The sequence below is a fragment of the Passer domesticus genome, chromosome 12, assembly GCF_036417665.1.
Source record: "Passer domesticus isolate bPasDom1 chromosome 12, bPasDom1.hap1, whole genome shotgun sequence".
NCBI lineage: Eukaryota > Metazoa > Chordata > Aves > Passeriformes > Passeridae > Passer > Passer domesticus.
Window position 1 is genome coordinate 17,687,591 of NC_087485.1, and position 18,144 is coordinate 17,705,734.

Genomic DNA, 18,144 nt, shown 5'->3' on the forward strand with positions numbered 1-18,144 from the left:
TGTTTATCTCTTGGTGGTTTTCTCCTCTCGCTGTGTGCGGGTTGTAGGGTTTGCTGTGTGTTGCTGCTTTTCCCCTGCTCTCTTCCCCGCAGTGTTTGGGGAGCAGAGGCGCAGCGGCCCCGGCAGGGCGGTGGCAGCCGAGCCGGGCCAGCCCCGGCGGGCTGGATTCACGGCCGCAGGGCCCTGCGGGCAGAGGGGGATAATGAGATGATTGGCTCTCGCAGTTAAGGGATGAATGGTGTGTGAATATTGAGAGAAGCTTTACTGATGTATAGTTATGTTATTGTAGTTTACATGTCCTCTGTTCTGCCCACAGTTTCCCTTTTCACGGCGCCTTCCCTCTCCCCTGTGGGCAGCATAGGCCCTGCTCCAGCGCAGAGCTGCTTGAGTACCTCTGTCTGATGAAGCCTTACCTGCTGTGTTTGTGTGCCTTGAAAACCTGTTGCTATAGGGTTTTTTAGTTTATTTTGTTTTCTCACTAAATTTTAAATTTTTTATATAGTTTTGCAGTTACTGGAGAGATTAAAAAGCGATAAATACAATGCCTTATTACCTACCAAATTTTAACATGCTCTGATTTCTTTAACAAGAATGCTAACAAATATGCCATATAAAATGATGCCAGATACAGTCACAAAAAACTGTTGGGTTGTTCAGCAAGATACTAAATTGCACGCTATTATATTTATTTCACAGCAACCCTGCACTTTAAAAACTCTCACTGAATTTCTGTTTCCATGGAATTTGCATTTACCATGGGTTTTTCTCATAATTGATTTACTCATAATTCTAATATGCTTCTTACTACTTTAATCCATCCAGTACACCATCATGCTGTTACTTCACTTACGGCTTATTCACCTTTTAGTTGTCTTTTTGTGTTAACCTTAGACTGTCACATCATGTCATATCTATAACTTTTAAGGATGTTCATTTTAATTCTGTTAAAATAAGGCCCAATATTGTGATGCTCAGTTGCATTCTGTTACATTGAATAAGGCTAAGATTTACTAAGTTCATTTTGGTAATTTTATTTTTGTTAAGTTTCAGTATTAGTAAGTTTGAACCATGTTCTATTCCAGTCTTTTATGGTTTAAAATATGTTTGGTATTAATAGTAATTAACTTCGCGTTCTCTTGAGTGTGCTTTTTGTTCTGCTAAGGTGATAATGAAATTATGTGTATTAATTTAAAATCCTTTTAGGAATCATAAATTTTTCTAGTCAGCTGTTCAGTGTTTTTCTTTGTTGCATTTTTTTGTAATAAATACATAATTGTTTCTATTACTGTTTTTATAGCCAGCTTTTCATATGCTTTACCATCTTTTTGGTGTAATTATCCACAAGACATGTGTCATTTCAGGATCCGTCTTTTGTTCTCTAACTGCTCGTGTATCTCTTAGACCAGACTACCCCTCTAGCTGGGCTCTGCACTGTGGCTCCATGGTTTGACCCAGTGCTGTCTCATGAGTTTTCTGCATTTTTCAGAGTTCCAAGAAACAGTATCTCTCAGCTTTGTCAGAAGCCTCCCCTAAACAGATGGTACTGTGACATCTACTCTAAGTATTAGTATTACAGAACCACTCCAACAGTTTGCTGTGTTTAAAACACCTCTACCCTGAGGAAATTCTGGAAGAGACAGCTATTGGATAGTTCATCGATCTTTCACCCTTTCACACCTTTACTCCTAAGTGCTACTCCTAAGAACCTTGTTTTAAACTACATTTAGGGAATTCTCTCCCAGTTGGAGAGAATTGGGCTTGGGCAGTGGCCAGGCCTTATCTCTACTTGGACAGGAATTTGCCAACAGACACAAATGTTTTCTGCATCAAAACTAGATTCAAGTCACTTTGACTTAGCAGTTTGACCCTCTACACATGACCTCCCCCTCCACACAGATGACACACAGTCATTGGGGAACATCATCATCTGACTGCCCCCTCTGCAACTTTGCTTTGCATCTCCAGCTGGGATGACTGAAGATTCCTTTGGAAGCAGGGTCTGTCCGAAGGTCCCTCAGGACCTCCCAGCTAGCACCAGCACCACTAGCAGTGGGGGACACCCTCCCATTCCTTGGCCAGGAGAGCGGCTATGGCTCTCGCCTTGTTCAGCACGAGACAGCAGCAGGCAGCACAAGAGACAGAACAGACTGCAGCTGGGGCAAATCCGAGTTTATTGAATCCACCCAGGATCACAACACCTCAGACGAGCCAACCAATAAAGACCCCAAACTGGCACCACGCAGGGGATTATAAGGAGGGGAGCAAACAGGGGAGAAGTGGGTCTTTAGCCCAATGGGAGCACAGGGGGGAGCGGGGAAAGGTAGATTGTCACCAAGGGAAACTAATAGGGACAACCTTGGGGAGGGGCCCCAGCCCCTGAACCAATCACTCGATGCCCTTAGTAGAAGGTTCTGGAGAGAAGGGAATGGTCGCCGAGTGATGGACAGGGCACTGGGGAGGGATTTGAGGAAAGATACAATGGTGACCACGGTAACAGGGGAGGAGGAAGGGTGACTGACAACTTCAGGGAGGGAGGAGAGAACCAGAGCACAGCCATTGCAACAGAGGGGAGAACAGAACAGTCCAATATACAACCCAATACAATGAAAGCATGGTAAAACAACATCCTTTGGTCTCCACTTTTTTGTTCAGGTTTCCTCACCTTCTCCTGAGGCTTACTGGTCTTCTGACCTTTGTTTCCAGCTGCAGGATGGGACTTGTTTCCCTTTTGGGTCAGGTAACTGCACGGTACCCTGAACCCTGTCCCAGTAGGAGAAATTCTGCTGTGATGACTCCTACATCTGAAATCTCAAGATCAAGTTCTTCTCCATCTCAGCTGGGTCCTCTGGGATTTCAGTTCCCCCCTTCTTTGGGGCTTTAGCTTCCCCCTTCTCTGGGGCTTTAGGCTCCCCTTTCTTTGGGGCTTTGGTTTCCTTTTTTCCTGGCACTTTGGTTTCCTCTCTGGGATTCTGGTTTTCTTCCTCCCTGGGGCATTAGTTTCCTCGCTCCCTGGTTTTGGATGTTGCTTCCCCACAGAGACACCCTTCTTTTCCTTCTTCAGCTTCTCTAAGGCTTTGTCTCAGGGAGTAGCTGGCACGTGAGGCCTCCCCGGTCAGCACCACCTCGTAGCTGGGGCCTCCCTCCACGTGGCACAGCACCGTGACATTGGAGATGGTGTTGGCATGGCCACAGAAGGTGAAGGAGACCTGCTGGCTCTCTCCTGGCTGCAGCACACCTGACAGTGGCACGATCCTGAAAGCCTGCACGGAAGACAGGAGAGACTGAGCTGTGGAGCATGGAAATGGATGCAGAAGAGCATCTTGGAGCAAAGTGCAGCTGTACCTGGAGGGGCCTATTCCCCAAACACAGCCAGAATCACCCTGATCTCATCCTGTATCCATGCCACTGACCAGTGCAGGGACCATGGGGAAAATCTTCTCCCATACACACGGATCAATGAATTAATTAGTGCATTACATGAAAGTGAACGGGGATGTCTCCTGGCAGTAGAAATTCTCTAATGGCACAACTTGCCTTTAAAAAGCATTTCTTACTGTTTTTAGAAAAGGAGGAGACTCAGAGTGAGATCTCTTGGAGCTGAGTGAAGGACTCCAGCCCAGCTCATCTGACTCCTGAGGCTCTTCCCCTCTCTCTCTGAATTAAATGCTGCTTTCTCAAGGTGCTACAGCCAAAGCTCCTCCATAAATTTCCTATGCACCACCTGAGGAGTTCCAGGGGGAGCAATGCCCTCCACAGGTGCTGCACAGCATCCTTGGGCAGTCCTACAGCGTGTCCTGCACGGCCTCTCCAACAACCAGCTGCTCCAGCAGCACTTTGTGATGGGCCTGCAGGGATGGGAGGCCCCTGTGTGGCCAATGCTGAGGGCCACCAGTGGCACTGGGAGCTCCAGCCCTGCTTGCCACACTGACAGTGTGCAAGTGAGACACACTCCCTCTTACTTCCTCTGCTTTGAGGGGAGTGTGTGGGAAGTCCATGGAGCACCTGAATTCCTCCAAGCCTCCTGGGAGCTGAGGGTGTTCAGGAGTTTGAGGTGGCACCTGAAAAACAAACCATTTTCTATGCTAGGAGGAAGAGACAGCCACTTGCAAAGTCAGTTTATAAGATTGCTTCAGTGCCACCAGTGCAATACCAGCTCCCGGCTGAAAGCAGAGACCTGGAAACAGGGAGTCTGGCTGGCTTGGGGAGAGGGCACATGGAGATCAGGACTCATCACAGCTTGCTCTGGGAAGAAAGCTGGAGCTCTTACCATAATGATGCAGGTAAAGGCCTCATCTTACATTGTGAAGGAAGCAAGGCAAAAAATTCCACACTTAACACAGGCCTACAGGATCTGAGTGAGCTTCTCCAAGGAAAACTCTCCTATTGCTCCCTCCCTCTCACCCCATGTCCAGCCACTGGTCCTGCTGCCCAGCCACTGTCAGGGCACAGGACAGCAGGGCAGCAAAAAGGGAGCTCAGCAGGAGCATGACTTGCTGGTGGCAGGAAACACAAGCAGTAGACGTACAAGAAAATCTACCTCTACTCCTAAAGACTGGTTTAAATCCTGCACTTCTTTCAAGGTGCTGGCTGCCTCCTCCTTTCTAATCCTGAAGTGTCTCCATTGAGATGCCCGGCGATCCAAACAGGTTATCTTCCCCCTTGGAGGCTGGGGTTTGAATTTAGGTGGGTGAAGCTCATCTCTGGAAAATAAGATAACTGTGAACAGGGACCTGCAGTGGGAGGAGTGCACAAGCAGCTCCTGCTCAGGATGCAGCCCCTGGGTGGGTGCTGGCACACTGAACTGAGAAATGCTTTGATCCAGCCCTTCCCAATCCAGGCTGGAGCAGGTCTGTTCTAAAGGCAGCCCAGGGATGACACTGAGGTGCTGCAGCAGCTGCAAATGCTTGCATTGAGGAACTACAGAGGACAGGGATTAATATCTTAGGGGAAGCAAAAAGCAGAGTGGGAGAGGAAAAGACAGAGAAGGCAAGCAAAGAGGTGAGATTTGAGGGGCAGACCCAGCCAGTGATGAGCCAGCACAGCCCCCCCAGTGCCCAACACCAGAAACTCTGTAGCTCCACCAGGTATTTATCAGGAATGTTTCCCTGACAGTGCTGGGGGGTTGGTTGGCATTTTCCAACCCTCCCAGGTGACTCAGGTCACATTCCCCATTTTAAATTGAAGCAGGTGCTCAGGGTAACTCTGCTTGTGTTTCTAATGCCATGTGAGGGACACACAAGTTGTGCCTGCCTGTCACCCTGCTGAGCTGCAAGTGCTCCCACAGCCAAACACGACCTGGATGCTCCATTCCCACACAGGCGTTCAGGGCCTGTAATGACCTGCTCCCCAGTGAAGCACTTTTGCTTTGTAGCTTGTTATCTAAGGCTGGGTTTCATTGCTGGCTCTCTCATCATAACCCCCAAGAGATCCCTAATCATCTTCTGCACTGTCTTTAGTGGAATGAATGGTTTGAGGCAACTGCCCAGGATCATGGTGCCTGGACAATGACATTTTTCACTCTAGAGTAGAAACTCTGTGGGAGACAGGGAGAGGAGATGATGTGATGAACTGCAGCGGCGGCTGACCTCAAAGGAGAACCCGGCTGGCTGTGGCCAGCGTCACCGGCAGCACTGGGGCGCACTCCTATGCCCACGTGAGGTTGAGAGAGCGCCTAAGGCTTCGCAGCCTTATATTGACGAGGATTCCCAGGTGAGGAACAGAGACTGCAATCCGCAGGAAGGAACGAGACGGACTCCAGCTGTGTCACAGTCCGGTTTATTCCAGGGAAGACACAAGCCGAAGACCAAGAACCACGCCTGACCGCGCCTTTTGAAGGGTAACCAATAACCAATCAGGGATTCAGGGGGGTGTAACAAACCTTGAACTGACAACTAAATTAACCAATGAGAGGGGAAGTGGGGAGTGTCTCTGACCCCTGAGCCAATCACCCGATGGCCTGGCTGGAAGATTCTAGAAAATGGGACTGTGCCTCCGAGTGATGGATGGGGGTCCAGGGAGGGGTTCAGGTGGATACATTGCTAAACAGGGCGGGGAGAGGGATGACAGACAGGGTGATTAACAGAGAAAAGGGAGGAGTGTCCCAGGGCTAGACCACGTATAAACTCGGGGGTGCGGGGAGCAAGCCAACGCGCCCCAACATCTCCCCCTTTTTTGTTTTAAAAGAAAAAACAAGAAAAAGAACTATAATAGCTTAAAAACTGTCCTCCGAGTAGCTGTCCACATCGGGGTAATCTATCATCTGTGCAGATTCAAAGTCCTCTTTTCCAAACCTCCATTCTTCCTCCGCTGCCACTCGGTTGACTTCTACTGGGGATGTTAACTTTAACAAAAGTCTTTTCAAAATCTTCCAGATAATAGATACAGCAACCAAAACCAACAATATAACGAACAGGATTAAGACAACGGTTTTCAGGACAGATGAAAACCATCCCGACAACCCCCATCCTGCCAACATGTTCCCCAACCAATCTGAAGAATCCTCTTTTATTTGCTTTATCATTTCCTTCATCTTATCAATAGAGATTCGGACGTCCTCAGCCTTTGATGACAAGTTCATGCAGCAGAGCCCTTCGAACTCGTCACAACGATGGTCATGGAGCAGCAATAGAAAATCTATTGCCGCTCGGTTTTGTAACGTTGCCTGCCTTGTTATCTCCTCGTCTGCTAGAAGGTCGCTGAGCGCGGTTGATGTCAAATTCGCTTGTTTAGCTGCCCAGCACTCTAGGTGGGCCAATTCACCTAGAGATTGTGCAACGGCCACCCAAGGAAGAAAGGTGATCCATGCAACTTCTTCGAGTTTCGACCAATGTACAATTTCACTGTCGCAGTCAGCATCTAAATCTTTCAGATCTCTTTTGGTACGGGCCGAATCGGGTGCGACTTGCATTTCCCGCCAATTAACAATTTGGTTTTTGCTGGGTGTAAACAGCGTCAACCGGCCTATAGTACATGGACCTCCAAGAAGGCGAGAGGGGATGCCTTGCCATGCTCGGTTCCCACAAATTAGGAAGAAGCCATTGGGAAGAGAACGCGGTTTACCATCGAAGGTAATAGAGGTAGTAATTTGGGAAAGGGAGGAACACCAGTTTTCAGACGTGTAATTAGAAGATATAATTGGGGTGATCACTGATTCATCTTGGTCTGAAAATGGGAGAAATTGAAAACAAAAGCGAGCAAGGGAGGACCCGAGCAATTTGAATTCGATGGGGTCTGATTTCGTTCTATTCATTTGATTGGCAAACCTCCTCCAGGCTACATTGGGGTTAGGGTTGGAAGGGCGACTAATCTTATTATTGTAAAAGGGCTCAAGAGAGGAATGTAGGGAATCAGGTAACTCATCGGGAGGAGTTGGGATCCCCACAAGGCAGGTGGACAAGGGGTCTGCTGCTGTTGCGGTAGTCAGGCAGATGCTGTCTTGGCCGAGGGCGCCGGCGAGGGTTTTCCAAACGTTATTTTTGGGTTGGGGAACAACCCATGGCTGAGATGATGGCAGCACAGCACACAAGACGACAATGGTTGCGATGTTGACGAGCGGCAGGATGGATTTTGCTCGGGTGGTCATGGTATGAGCTCTGCAATAAAAACATATAAAAGGATTAAGAAACATAATTAAAGGGGAAGGTCTAGCTCTGGGAGAAGATCAAGATCATTAACAAAAGGCTTCCGTTTTCTCCGCCAGCATGCCTCCTCAACCTGTTGTGCAACACTCACCGCTGAAGTCCTCTTGGGGACAAACGGCCGGACCCATTTGGATGGCACCCATTTCAAGCCTGAAGGGGTGGAGACGCATGCGTATCCCCTCCCCCAGGTTACTAAATCAAATGGGCCGTCCATCTTCCAGGTCTCAGGATCTCTCACCATAACAGGCGGTCTGGCTCGCAGTTGCAGCGTCTCGTTCTGTCCAAAGTGCCTTACTATCGGTGGATTTAAGTTGTTAAATGAGCAATTCAAAAAATTGATGGTATAAAGTGCCCTGGCAAGGCGGATCTGTGGAGGATCCATCTTCATCGCCGAATGTTGTTGACTCAAAACCCTTTTTAGGCTCTGATGGGTCCTTTCCACCATGGCTTGGCCTGTCGGGGAATGGGGGATGCCAGTTTTGTGTTCAATTCCCCATTGCTGCAGGAAGCTTCGCAACTCCCTGGACTTATACGCAGGGCCGTTATCTGTTTTTATACACTTTGGGATGCCCAGTACGGAGAAAGCCAATAGCAGGTGTTTCTTAACATCATTGGCCTTCTCCCCTGTGTGGGCAGAGGCATAAACTGCATTGGAAAAAGTATCAACGGAGACATGAACGAATGAGAGCCGTCCAAACTCCGCGACATGGGTTACGTCCATCTGCCACATTTCGCAACTGTACAATCCACGGGGGTTAGTGCCTACGGAGATGGATGGGAGTTGGTACATTTGGCACTGGGGACATGTGGCCACGATTGCCTTGGCCTGTTCTCGAGTGATCTTAAACTGACGAACAAGACCAGGAGCATTTTGATGGAACAACTGGTGGCTGATCTTAGCCTGCTGGAACACGTCCGGGAGCGGGGCCATCTGGGCGTGAGCAGCAAGGGCATCGGCCCTTCTGTTTCCTTCCATGATAAACCCTGGCAGATCAGTGTGGGACCTGACATGCATCACATAGTAAGGTTGCTCTCGGTGGGAGACTAATCTAATAAGCTTTGAGAGCAAGATGAATAGCGTGTTGTTGGAAACCTCCTGCAGGACCGCATTTTCTGCACAGGATACCACTCCGGCTACATACGCTGAATCAGTAACCAAATTAAAGGGTTCAGAGAACTTCTCGAAGGCTCGGACGACAGCGTCCAACTCAGCTATTTGAGGTGATCCCTTGACCTCTTTAACATCAGCCTCCCACCGCTGAGTTCGAGGATCCCGCCAAGTCATCACTGACTTGTGGGATGCTCCAGACGCGTCAGTGAAAATGGTCACAGCCTTCAAAGGGGTTCGGCTCTGAACAGATTTTAGAGAAAGATGAAATTGAACTTCCGGATTAAAAATTTTGTGTGCTGGACGATGAATAGAAATTTGACCGGAGTAACTATCTAGTGCGAATTGCAGTGACTCATTTTCCTGCAACAGGTGTTCCAACATTGCTTTCGTCAGATGACCTGAACTTAACTGAATGGGAATGTGAATGCATTCGAAGTCCACACCTGCCAGCTCCCTGATCCGAAGGCGAGCCTTGCGGATCAGTTCTGCCACCAGCTCTTGTGGCCGTGTCATTCTTTTGGACCGGTGATGGCTAAGGAATACCCACTCTATGATTAAGAGGGGATCCTTAAGTCCCTGGTCCTTCCTGAATGATTTGTCCCATTGGAAAATCACCCCATGGAGATATGGCAACTTTCCTAACACGATGAATTTGAATGGTAATTCTGGGATGTAACGATGAGCCTGACGCTCAGAAATGGACGTCTGAATTTTTTCCAATGCAGCTCGTGCCTCTGGGGTGAGGGTCCTTGGAGAACTTAGCTCCTCTCCCCCCTTCAATAGATTGAAAAGGGGGGCCAGGTCTTCAGTGGAAATGCCCAGCCAAGGTCTCACCCAATTCAAAGCTCCACACAGCTGCTGAACATCAGACAGAGTCCGAATATGAGGCCGAATTGAGATTTTTTGGGGCACAATCGTGCGTCTGCCAGTTTCAAGGCCCAGGTACTTCCAGGGCGGCATCCGTTGAATTTTTTCTTGTTGCAGCTCGAACCCTGCAGCAACCAATGAATTGATTGTCAGGTCAAGCGCATGGGTAAGCACGTCCTCGGTCGGAGCACAGACTAAAATGTCATCCATATAATGATGGATGATTGCCTCCGTCGCCACTGCACGTACTGGGGACAGCAAGGAAGAGACGTACCACTGGCAAATGACAGGACTATTTTTCATCCCTTGCGGGAGAACTCGCCAGTGGTATCTCTTCCTTGGGGCTTCCCGGTTTATAGTGGGAACCGAGAAGGCAAAACGTGGGGCATCGTCCGGGTGCAAGGGAATTTGAAAAAAGCAATCTTTGATGTCAATAATGGCCAGATGGTAATTTTGAGGGAGCATTGCAGGGGACGGCATCCCTGGTTGAAGAGACCCCATATCCTCGATGACATTATTAATTTGTCGAAGGTCGTGGAGGAGCCGCCATTTCTCTTTATTAGGTTTTTTAATGACGAACACCGGTGAGTTCCATGGTGACGTGGTCTCAACTAGGTGTCCCTTTTGCAGCTGTTCCTCCACGAGCTCCTGGAGCGCCTCCAATTTTTTGTTGGAAAGCGGCCACTGCTCTACCCAAACAGGAACATCCGTTTTCCAATTTAACTTTTGAGTAGGGCGCTCTTCAGTGGCCGCTGCCCGAAAAACCTGGGGAGCCGATGGGAGATCAATTGTGGCTCCCCACTGGGCAAGGAGGTCTCTTCCCCACAGGGGTTCCGCGTAGTCTAAAACGAACGGACGGATAGATGCCAATTGCCCGTCGGGCCCCATAATTTGCACAATGCTCTTCGATTGCTTGGCCAATTGCACCCCTCCAACACCCTGGATTTTTCCAGCCACGTCCTGCAATTCCCACTGTGACGGCCATTCCCTTGCGGGAATGATCGTCACGTCTGCCCCAGTATCTAAAAGCCCATTCAAGGTGGTAAACTCTCCCTCTTTCTGCAAGTGACATGTGAGTCTCGGCTTGTCCCTGGATAAAACCTGGGACCAGGCCACAACGGGTGTCAAAGTGTCTTGAAGTGTATCTGAGGTGTTAGAAAAGCTTAACTCAGGAATAGGGATCGCTTGTGCTATCACCTGCCCTTTTGGCAGAAAGATGGGAGGGCGCGTGCAGTAGAGTGCAACGGAAAATTGATGTAAATCAGATGACAAAAGACCAGGCAAGATTGTGATGTGCTCTGGTGTGTGTTTTGTGTCTCCGACGACAACGTACTTACTCTTGATCCGCCACCAGGTACCTGGCACGTTCGGGCAGACCGAGACGTCTCTAAAGTCGGAGTCCTCGATATAAAGGGAGTCCGTCAACTGCAGCCTGTACGGTGAGAAATTTGAGAAAGTTGTTAAGACTGGGCGTGTTAAAAATGGTGACATATCAGTTGATCCATTATGTACCAAGTCCGGTGAGTGTTGCGAAACAGGCAGGCTTTGCTGGGAAGCCTGGTGGAAAGCTTCTTCTCTCCCTCCCCCCCTGTATGATGGAAAAACGCCTGCCCTATTTATGTCATGGCGCGGGGAGGAGGCGCGCTCACAAGTTAGTTTTTTGGCTGCTGATTGGGTCCTTGAGGCCTCTGATGATTCCTAAAGCTGAAGGAATCATCGCCTCAAAGGGCAATCAGGCATCCAATGTCCAGGTTGGTGACACAGATGACACGGCGCGTCCGTGCCGGGCGGTGGTCTGCGGACGGGACGCGGCGTACGAGGGTGAACAGGGGCAACAGCGACTTGAACCTCCCCAGGTTCTGCGGCGGCGACACGACGTGCAGGCGCTCGGGAACACTGATTAAGCTCCTCCGGGAGAACGGCCACCTTCCTCTCGCATACCTCAATCATCTGGGAAAGCTCTGGCAGCGGCTCGAGGGGAAGGCTGAGAATGGCGGCCTTACACGCGGAGTTGGCATTCGCGGCCGCTAGCTCGGCTAGAATTCCATTCCGGGTCGCCTCATCTCTGACCTGCATGTCAATTGCTTTGCGCAGACGCTCAACAAACAACAAAAAAGGTTCATTATCTGATTGAACGATTTTAGAATAGGGTATTAAAGGAGCAGTAGGAGATCTTAAACTAAAAAACGCTTTCTGTGCCGCCAATGTGGTAGCTTTCAATGCCTCCGAAGGGATGTACCAGGCCTGGTAATTCCCGTCGGCCCAAGCCCCCGCTCCACTGAGGTGATCAGTTGTTAAGATTCCCCCTTCCGAATCTACAGCGGTACTTTGATTGTCCCACAACGATGGTAGAGATTTAGAAATTTCTCTCTTCCATTTGGATTCCCAAACTACAAACTCAGTGGGATTCAAAAGACATGAGAAAATTCGCCGCAGATCGGCAGGGATAACTACAACATCAGTGAGCGTGGCCTTTAAGATTCCCCGAAAAAATTCGCTGTCTCGAGTGTAATCTTTTTGGGCCTTGCATAGTTCTTTAATTGTGGAGTTTGGGAAAGGGGTCCACTGGGCCTGGGTCCTCCCCTCCGCCCCCGGATGGTAGACAACTGGGGCCGCAGAGAGCGTAGGCAGCGGCTCTGGGTCCCGACTCCCAGCCCCCCTCCCGGCACTCGATGGACCGTGGGAACCGGAAGGGGTACCGTGGGAACCGGAAACTGGGGAGGAAGAGGAGGGGCCGAGGACAGGGGCGGGGACAGGCGGTATTGTCCTCGCCTTGGAGGGGTGGTACCTGGGAGGAGCTGGCCGAAGAGGAGGAGTCGCAGAGGGAGGAGCAATGGGAGGAGACGAGGGCGGAGCGGAAGGAGAAGGGGATGACATAAAAGAGGAGGGGTTAGATTGATTGAAGGGATTGTGGGGAGAGAGAAAAGGATTGTGGGAAGAAGAAGAGGTTTTGGCGGGAAAGGCCATGCGGCCTCCGCCATTTTGTGATTCACCGGCGCCATCTTGCGCCAGTGAATCTTCAGAGGGTGAAGGAGAAGGGGGAGGACAGAACCGAACCGAACGTTTTGAACCGCGGAGAACGCGAACCGGGGAAAAGGGAGGGTTGGATAAATCCCGAGGAGTCTGGCCAGGACTCCTCCGGCGGGGGGATTGGGCATTCTGAAGAGAGCCAGGGAGGTGGTATGAACCCTGCGCGGTGCTGTCGCGGGCTGCCCTCTTCAGAATCCCGGACTTAGGGGTAGAGGGTAAGGAATGAGGGGTAGGGTAAGGAGAACCGTACGAACTGGGGACTGAACAACTTGTGGTTGGCTGCTGTTCCAATTCCTTCTGAGCTCTCAAGTGGTCCCGAATTTGAGAGCATAAAAATGTGACCTTTAGCATTCTAGAATCCCCCGAACGGCACATACTTTCCGCTTTCAAACAGACATGGGACCAAAACACGTAATTAACAATCTGTTCGGGGGTGGTGGCAGGGAACTGGGAGAGCAGCCAGGCAACTAAATTTTTTATTTCTTTTTTACTAACATTTTCAAACCCCCCAACGACAAGAATCCCTTGAACTTTAAGAACAAGCCTCTTCGGGGTTGTGGAGACCTTGGCACCCATCTTAAGATGTTACAACCACAACCCAAACCGCCCAACCTCGGAGGGAAAAAGGAGCAAAGAAAGGGGACCACCAACCGAACCCCGTCGCTGGACACCACCAGCTGGTGAAAATGACCTGCAGGATTTGACGAGGAGGACGGACGAAACCGTCAACAGAAAAGCAACAGAAATTTAAGAAGACGGGGGTGAAGGAAGGGCAAGAACTCACACTCGGTGGTGAATCCGGGAAAGGGTCCGAGGAGGGTGGATCCTGCGGCGGGACCGACTCCTGGGGTGCAAGGAGCTGCCGATCCCAATCCTCGGGGAGCGCCACCCACTAAAACGGGGTCTGCTCACCCAGAGGTAGCTTGACGGCCAGTGAGGTATAAGTCCAAATCCAACGGAGCGTGTCCTGAGATCTGGAAACCTCGTCCGTGGGTTCCGGCGATGTTCCCGGCCTGCCCCACGTTGGGCGCCAAACTGCAGCGGCGGCTGACCTCAAAGGAGAACCCGGCTGGCTGTGGCCAGCGTCACCGGCAGCACTGGGGCGCACTCCTATGCCCACGTGAGGTTGAGAGAGCGCCTAAGGCTTCGCAGCCTTATATTGACGAGGATTCCCAGGTGAGGAACAGAGACTGCAATCCGCAGGAAGGAACGAGACGGACTCCAGCTGTGTCACAGTCCGGTTTATTCCAGGGAAGACACAAGCCGAAGACCAAGAACCACGCCTGACCGTGCCTTTTGAAGGGTAACCAATAACCAATCAGGGATTCAGGGGGGTGTAACAAACCTTGAACTGACAACTAAATTAACCAATGAGAGGGGAAGTGGGGAGTGTCTCTGACCCCTGAGCCAGTCACCCGATGGCCTGGCTGGAAGATTCTAGAAAATGGGACTGTGCCTCCGAGTGATGGATGGGGGTCCAGGGAGGGGTTCAGGTGGATACATTGCTAAACAGGGCGGGGAGAGGGATGACAGACAGGGTGATTAACAGAGAAAAGGGAGGAGTGTCCCAGGGCTAGACCACGTATAAACTCGGGGGTGCGGGGAGCAAGCCAACGCGCCCCAACAATGAACAAGTCCTGCTGTCAACCAATTCAGAATCCATAAGGGACACGTTGCAGGGTGGAAAAGTCAAAATGAGTAACAAGTATCACAAAAAAAGGAGTGAAGACTCCAAGGTATCCATTGAAAGCTGGCCCTTGGGAAAGAAATCATCCTGGCACTAAAGGAGTTGTCTCAGCAAAGAAGGAAAGGGAAGGTAACAAGATCTTCAGCATCAGCCCTAAGTGGTTCTTTGGCCTTGGGACTTTCTGGGCATCCTCCAGCACAGTGCAAGGGAGGAAGGCAAGGAGCAGAGAGCAGCTCCTGCAGAGAGGACCCATCCCAAAGCAGAGGGGCCAGAAGGGCCTCCAGCAGCACTGAGGGAGCTGGGACTAGGAGCCCTTCATCAAGGTGGACATTGCCTCAGGCCACAGAGGTCTGAGAAAGCAGCTTTCACCCCAGCTTTCCTTCCCAGGGGAAACCACTATGGGGGCTATGCAGCACCAGACTGGTGGAAAACCTATTCCCTGAGCATCCAGCCTGAGCACGGCTGCTCAGTGTTATTTGTCAGATCCTAGGCAAACAGCTTTGTTCTTTGCCAAGTGCAAACAGGACATCAGCAAGAAGGGCTTCAAGGAGAGGGCAAAGGTGCACATACCTCAACCTGTTCACCTGGCTGCTGGAATGGAATGACCAGTGGTACTGGGCGGGAAGTGAGCTGCAGTTGGTCATCTTCAGAGAGCGCACTTCTTCAGTGCCAGCCAGGATGCAGCCAAACTCCAGGGTGCTGGGCTGGATTTGGAGATTTGGGAAGTGCACTTCTCCCCAAAGGGTGATACGCTCCACAAAAGGTTGGCCCCTGACCATGTCTATCTTCAGAACCTTCTTTCTTCCAGCTCTTCAAATCCAGTCCAAAAGCTGGGTCAAATGCGACGTAGAGATGACAGGTCTCCCCTACATCCAATCTCACAGGCTGCAAGGAGATGAGCAGTAATTCATAATTAATCACCTCTGGGATAATGTCCCACGGTCTGACAGCACAAAACAGTAAATGCTCAAAGTGACTCCAGCATGGGCTTCTCAGTTCATGGTTCATTGCTCTACAGCTGGGGTCTGACTGCAGGCACCACAGTCCAGTCCAGGATTCCCCCAGGCTCCCGTTCCTGTGCTCAGCAGCAATACAAGGGGGTGGCTGCTGGAGAGCTGGCATGCTTTCCAGGAGACACCTTTACTGCATGGCTTGCCCAGACCCAGTTGCCTGCTCCCTTCTCCCTGTGCCTTGAAGCCAGGATGGATCTTCTCAATTCAGGTGAGATTTTGATTCCTTCAGCAGCTCTTCTGATGCAGCTCAGGCCAGCCCACTGCTGATACTACAGAATAAACTTCTTGACTCAAGGAGCTCCCAACAGAAAGGCACCACCACATCCCTCCTCTTCAGACCCCACTGGAGGAGTCCAGGGCTGCTCACCTGGCCATCTGGGAGGGGCTGCTGGTCCTTATCACAGACCAGGAACGGCTGCTCCAAGTCCAGCATAAGGTCCAGTGGCAGCAGGCAGGTGTTTTTTAAAGACAAAGCTGGTACTGCAGCATCAGGACATCACTGGGTTTTTGTGGACACAGGCAACAAGAAAAACAGCCTCAACCAGCCTCAGACCTCCTGCTGCACCTCAGGATCAAAGATGCAGCTGCGTCAGACTCAGAGTCATGAGGCTTTGTTATTTGTCGGAACCCAGAGCATCTCTCTGGATGTCCTGGATGTCTCAAAGCCCTGGCAGGGCCTCGGAGACCCTGGCAGGAAGCCAAAGACACCTGAATGTGAGGAAATGAGAGAATTTCAGGCCTGAATGGTGAGGGGATGATATTCACTTGATAAAACTTGAATTATAATGCACTGTACAGGGGGGTTTTATATGTTGTACAGGGGAGGTTTAGAATTCTGCGCATGGGTCAGGAGTCCCAAGATGGAGGAATTTGGGCATGCCCTGTCCTTCTTTCTTCTCCTTGGCATGCATGTTCAGGATGATGTTGGCATGTGTGGATTGGTTCATAGGGAAAGTGCACTTGCCAACAAGGGTGAAAAGTATTGGAAATTAAATATCTTATACGTAGTTTTTACTATAAAAGAGACAACTGCCCCGTGGGCGGGAGAGAGGGCCCTTGGCTGTCTTGCTGATCAGACCTCGGCTGGACAGACAGAAAAACTTTGTAGATAAGGAACAATAAACTCAACTGAAGACCAAAAAGCAAGAGTCCAGACTCCTCCTTCAAAGTGCAGCCTGCCCAGAACCGCCTTTTCCCGTGTTGGGGCAGAGACGAGTAACATCCGACCCCGACAGTTATTGATTCTGTTCTTGCTCTTTCTAGCTTTATAATGGATCCTTTTCTCTCTATTCTTTTAGTATAGTTTTAGTGTATAATATATATCATAATATAAGAAATCAGCCTTCTGAATCAGGGAGTCAAGATTCACATCTCCTCACACAACACATACCTGGGAAACAAAACTCACCAGCCACGGTTCCTGGTGTCAGTTTGCAGGAGGCACTTGGCACTGTCAAACCAGCCTGAGTTTGCGGTGGTGGCAGCTTGGGTCTGGGTGGCATCCTGTGCCCTGCGGAATTCCAGCAGGTATAATCCCACTCAGGGCCTCAGGCCCCTGAACAGCAATGCTGGTATTTTCCCTAGGAAACAAAACTCACCAGCCCAGGTTCCTGATGTCAGTTTGCAGGAGGCGCTTGGCACTGTCAAAGCAGCCCAAGTTGGCAGTGGTGGTGAGACAGAGTGGAAATTTTCCAGAGTAGAAATCCATTTTGATTTAGGTGAAATGTACATCTTTGAGTTAAGCTTTGAGTAGCTTGCAAATATAGCTGTTTGGTCTGACTGCCTGTTCTCACAGAAACTTATGCTCAGAGAAACTGCTTCAGCCAAAGGACAGGGCAGACAGAGAGAGGAGGACGAAATGACCCAGGAATTCTTTCTGATTTAGAAAAAATTAGCAGCAAATGTCAGTAGAAATTAGTAGAATGAATATGTATGAACCTGTTGTGAAATTGCATGCATGTGTATTTGAGAGGGAGATAAAAAAGGATCTGGAGTTCCCAGAGGTATGCATGTCATTTTGGGGAAATTATTCCCACATGTGTCCAGTGCTGTAATAAACATACTGGCTTTACAACTGTCACAAAAGTTGTGGAGTTTGTTTGCTTCCACAAATCATGAGCAGCCTTTTCCTCCTGCCACATCTGTGCATAAAAGATGTGCGTAAAAGATTCTTGGTTTAGATTCAGACTGCAGGCAGGACACAGACTGTGACAGTGCAAATAGCTGAGCAGGAAAGCATCAGCACATTTCAACAGAAGCAGTTTGTGTGAGAAGGAGATGGACACACGGGGTCAGTGAAAGCTTTCTGTTCTGGCACACTGAGCTGTGTGAAGTGGAACTGCTGTTCAGTTTCGCTAAGGACTCTGACACTGAGAGGATGTGCATTGCCATGTAGCTGAGAAGGAAAGTGAGAATCACCTGTACATCTGGCAGTTTGTAGTCTGCGAGGGGAAGGTGAAGGCCAGGCCTGGCTTTTGGCTGTGGGACTTTTTGCAGGGAAGCAGCTGCTGGATGTTTTAAGCTTTTTGGGATCTGCGAGAGTGAAAAACTATGCTGGTGCCTAGAGCTAGAGAGAGGGCGCACGTGTCAGAGTATGTGACACATCAGGTGCTGATGCCAGGATGATTTTTTTGCCTCTTCTTTTATGTAATTTTTATATATATCTTTTATGTATCCTTGGTACTCCTAGGATGCACACTTATAATTCCTTAAGTCTGAAAGCTGAGCAGAGTCTTGGTATTCTGTTAGGCCAGGAGACCAAACATCCTCGAGGCCTCACAGTTGGAGGCCAGAAAG

The 18,144-nt window shown here is 49.9% G+C and overlaps 1 protein-coding gene across 2 annotated transcripts; it reads right to left on the bottom strand.

The window, feature by feature from the left end:
- Positions 1-2,229: 2,229 nt before the first annotated feature.
- Positions 2,230-16,100, bottom strand: LOC135279597 (hydrocephalus-inducing protein homolog). 2 transcript variants are annotated; one of them, XM_064387056.1, is made up of 4 exons: positions 15,716-16,096; positions 14,906-15,220; positions 4,538-4,700; positions 2,230-3,260 (listed from the first exon to the last, which is right to left on the bottom strand). In XM_064387056.1, exons 2-4 carry the CDS (start codon positions 15,112-15,114, stop codon positions 2,994-2,996), a joined length of 639 nt encoding a protein of 212 aa, XP_064243126.1. In that variant the 5' UTR covers positions 15,115-15,220; positions 15,716-16,096; the 3' UTR covers positions 2,230-2,993. The 2 variants fall into 2 exon arrangements, 1 of the variants encoding a protein (XP_064243126.1); XR_010346814.1 differs by lacking the exon at positions 2,230-3,260 and adding an exon at positions 3,802-4,058 and having other exon boundaries at positions 15,716-16,100.
- Between the last annotated feature and the right edge of the window lie 2,044 nt (positions 16,101-18,144).

What these genes read in the sequence shown, in the direction of transcription:
- LOC135279597 (XM_064387056.1), bottom strand. Translation starts at nt 15,114, where the DNA reads ATGGTCAGGGGCCAACCTTTTGTGGAGCGTATCACCCTTTGGGGAGAA. An exon ending in AGCCAGGTGAACAGGTTGAG is followed by an intron (nt 4,701 to 14,905) that starts GTATGTGCACCT and finishes CTTATTTTCCAG; the next exon opens with AGATGAGCTTCACCCACCTA. An exon ending in ACCAGTCTTTAGGAGTAGAG is followed by an intron (nt 3,261 to 4,537) that starts GTAGATTTTCTT and finishes TCTTCCGTGCAG; the next exon opens with GCTTTCAGGATCGTGCCACT.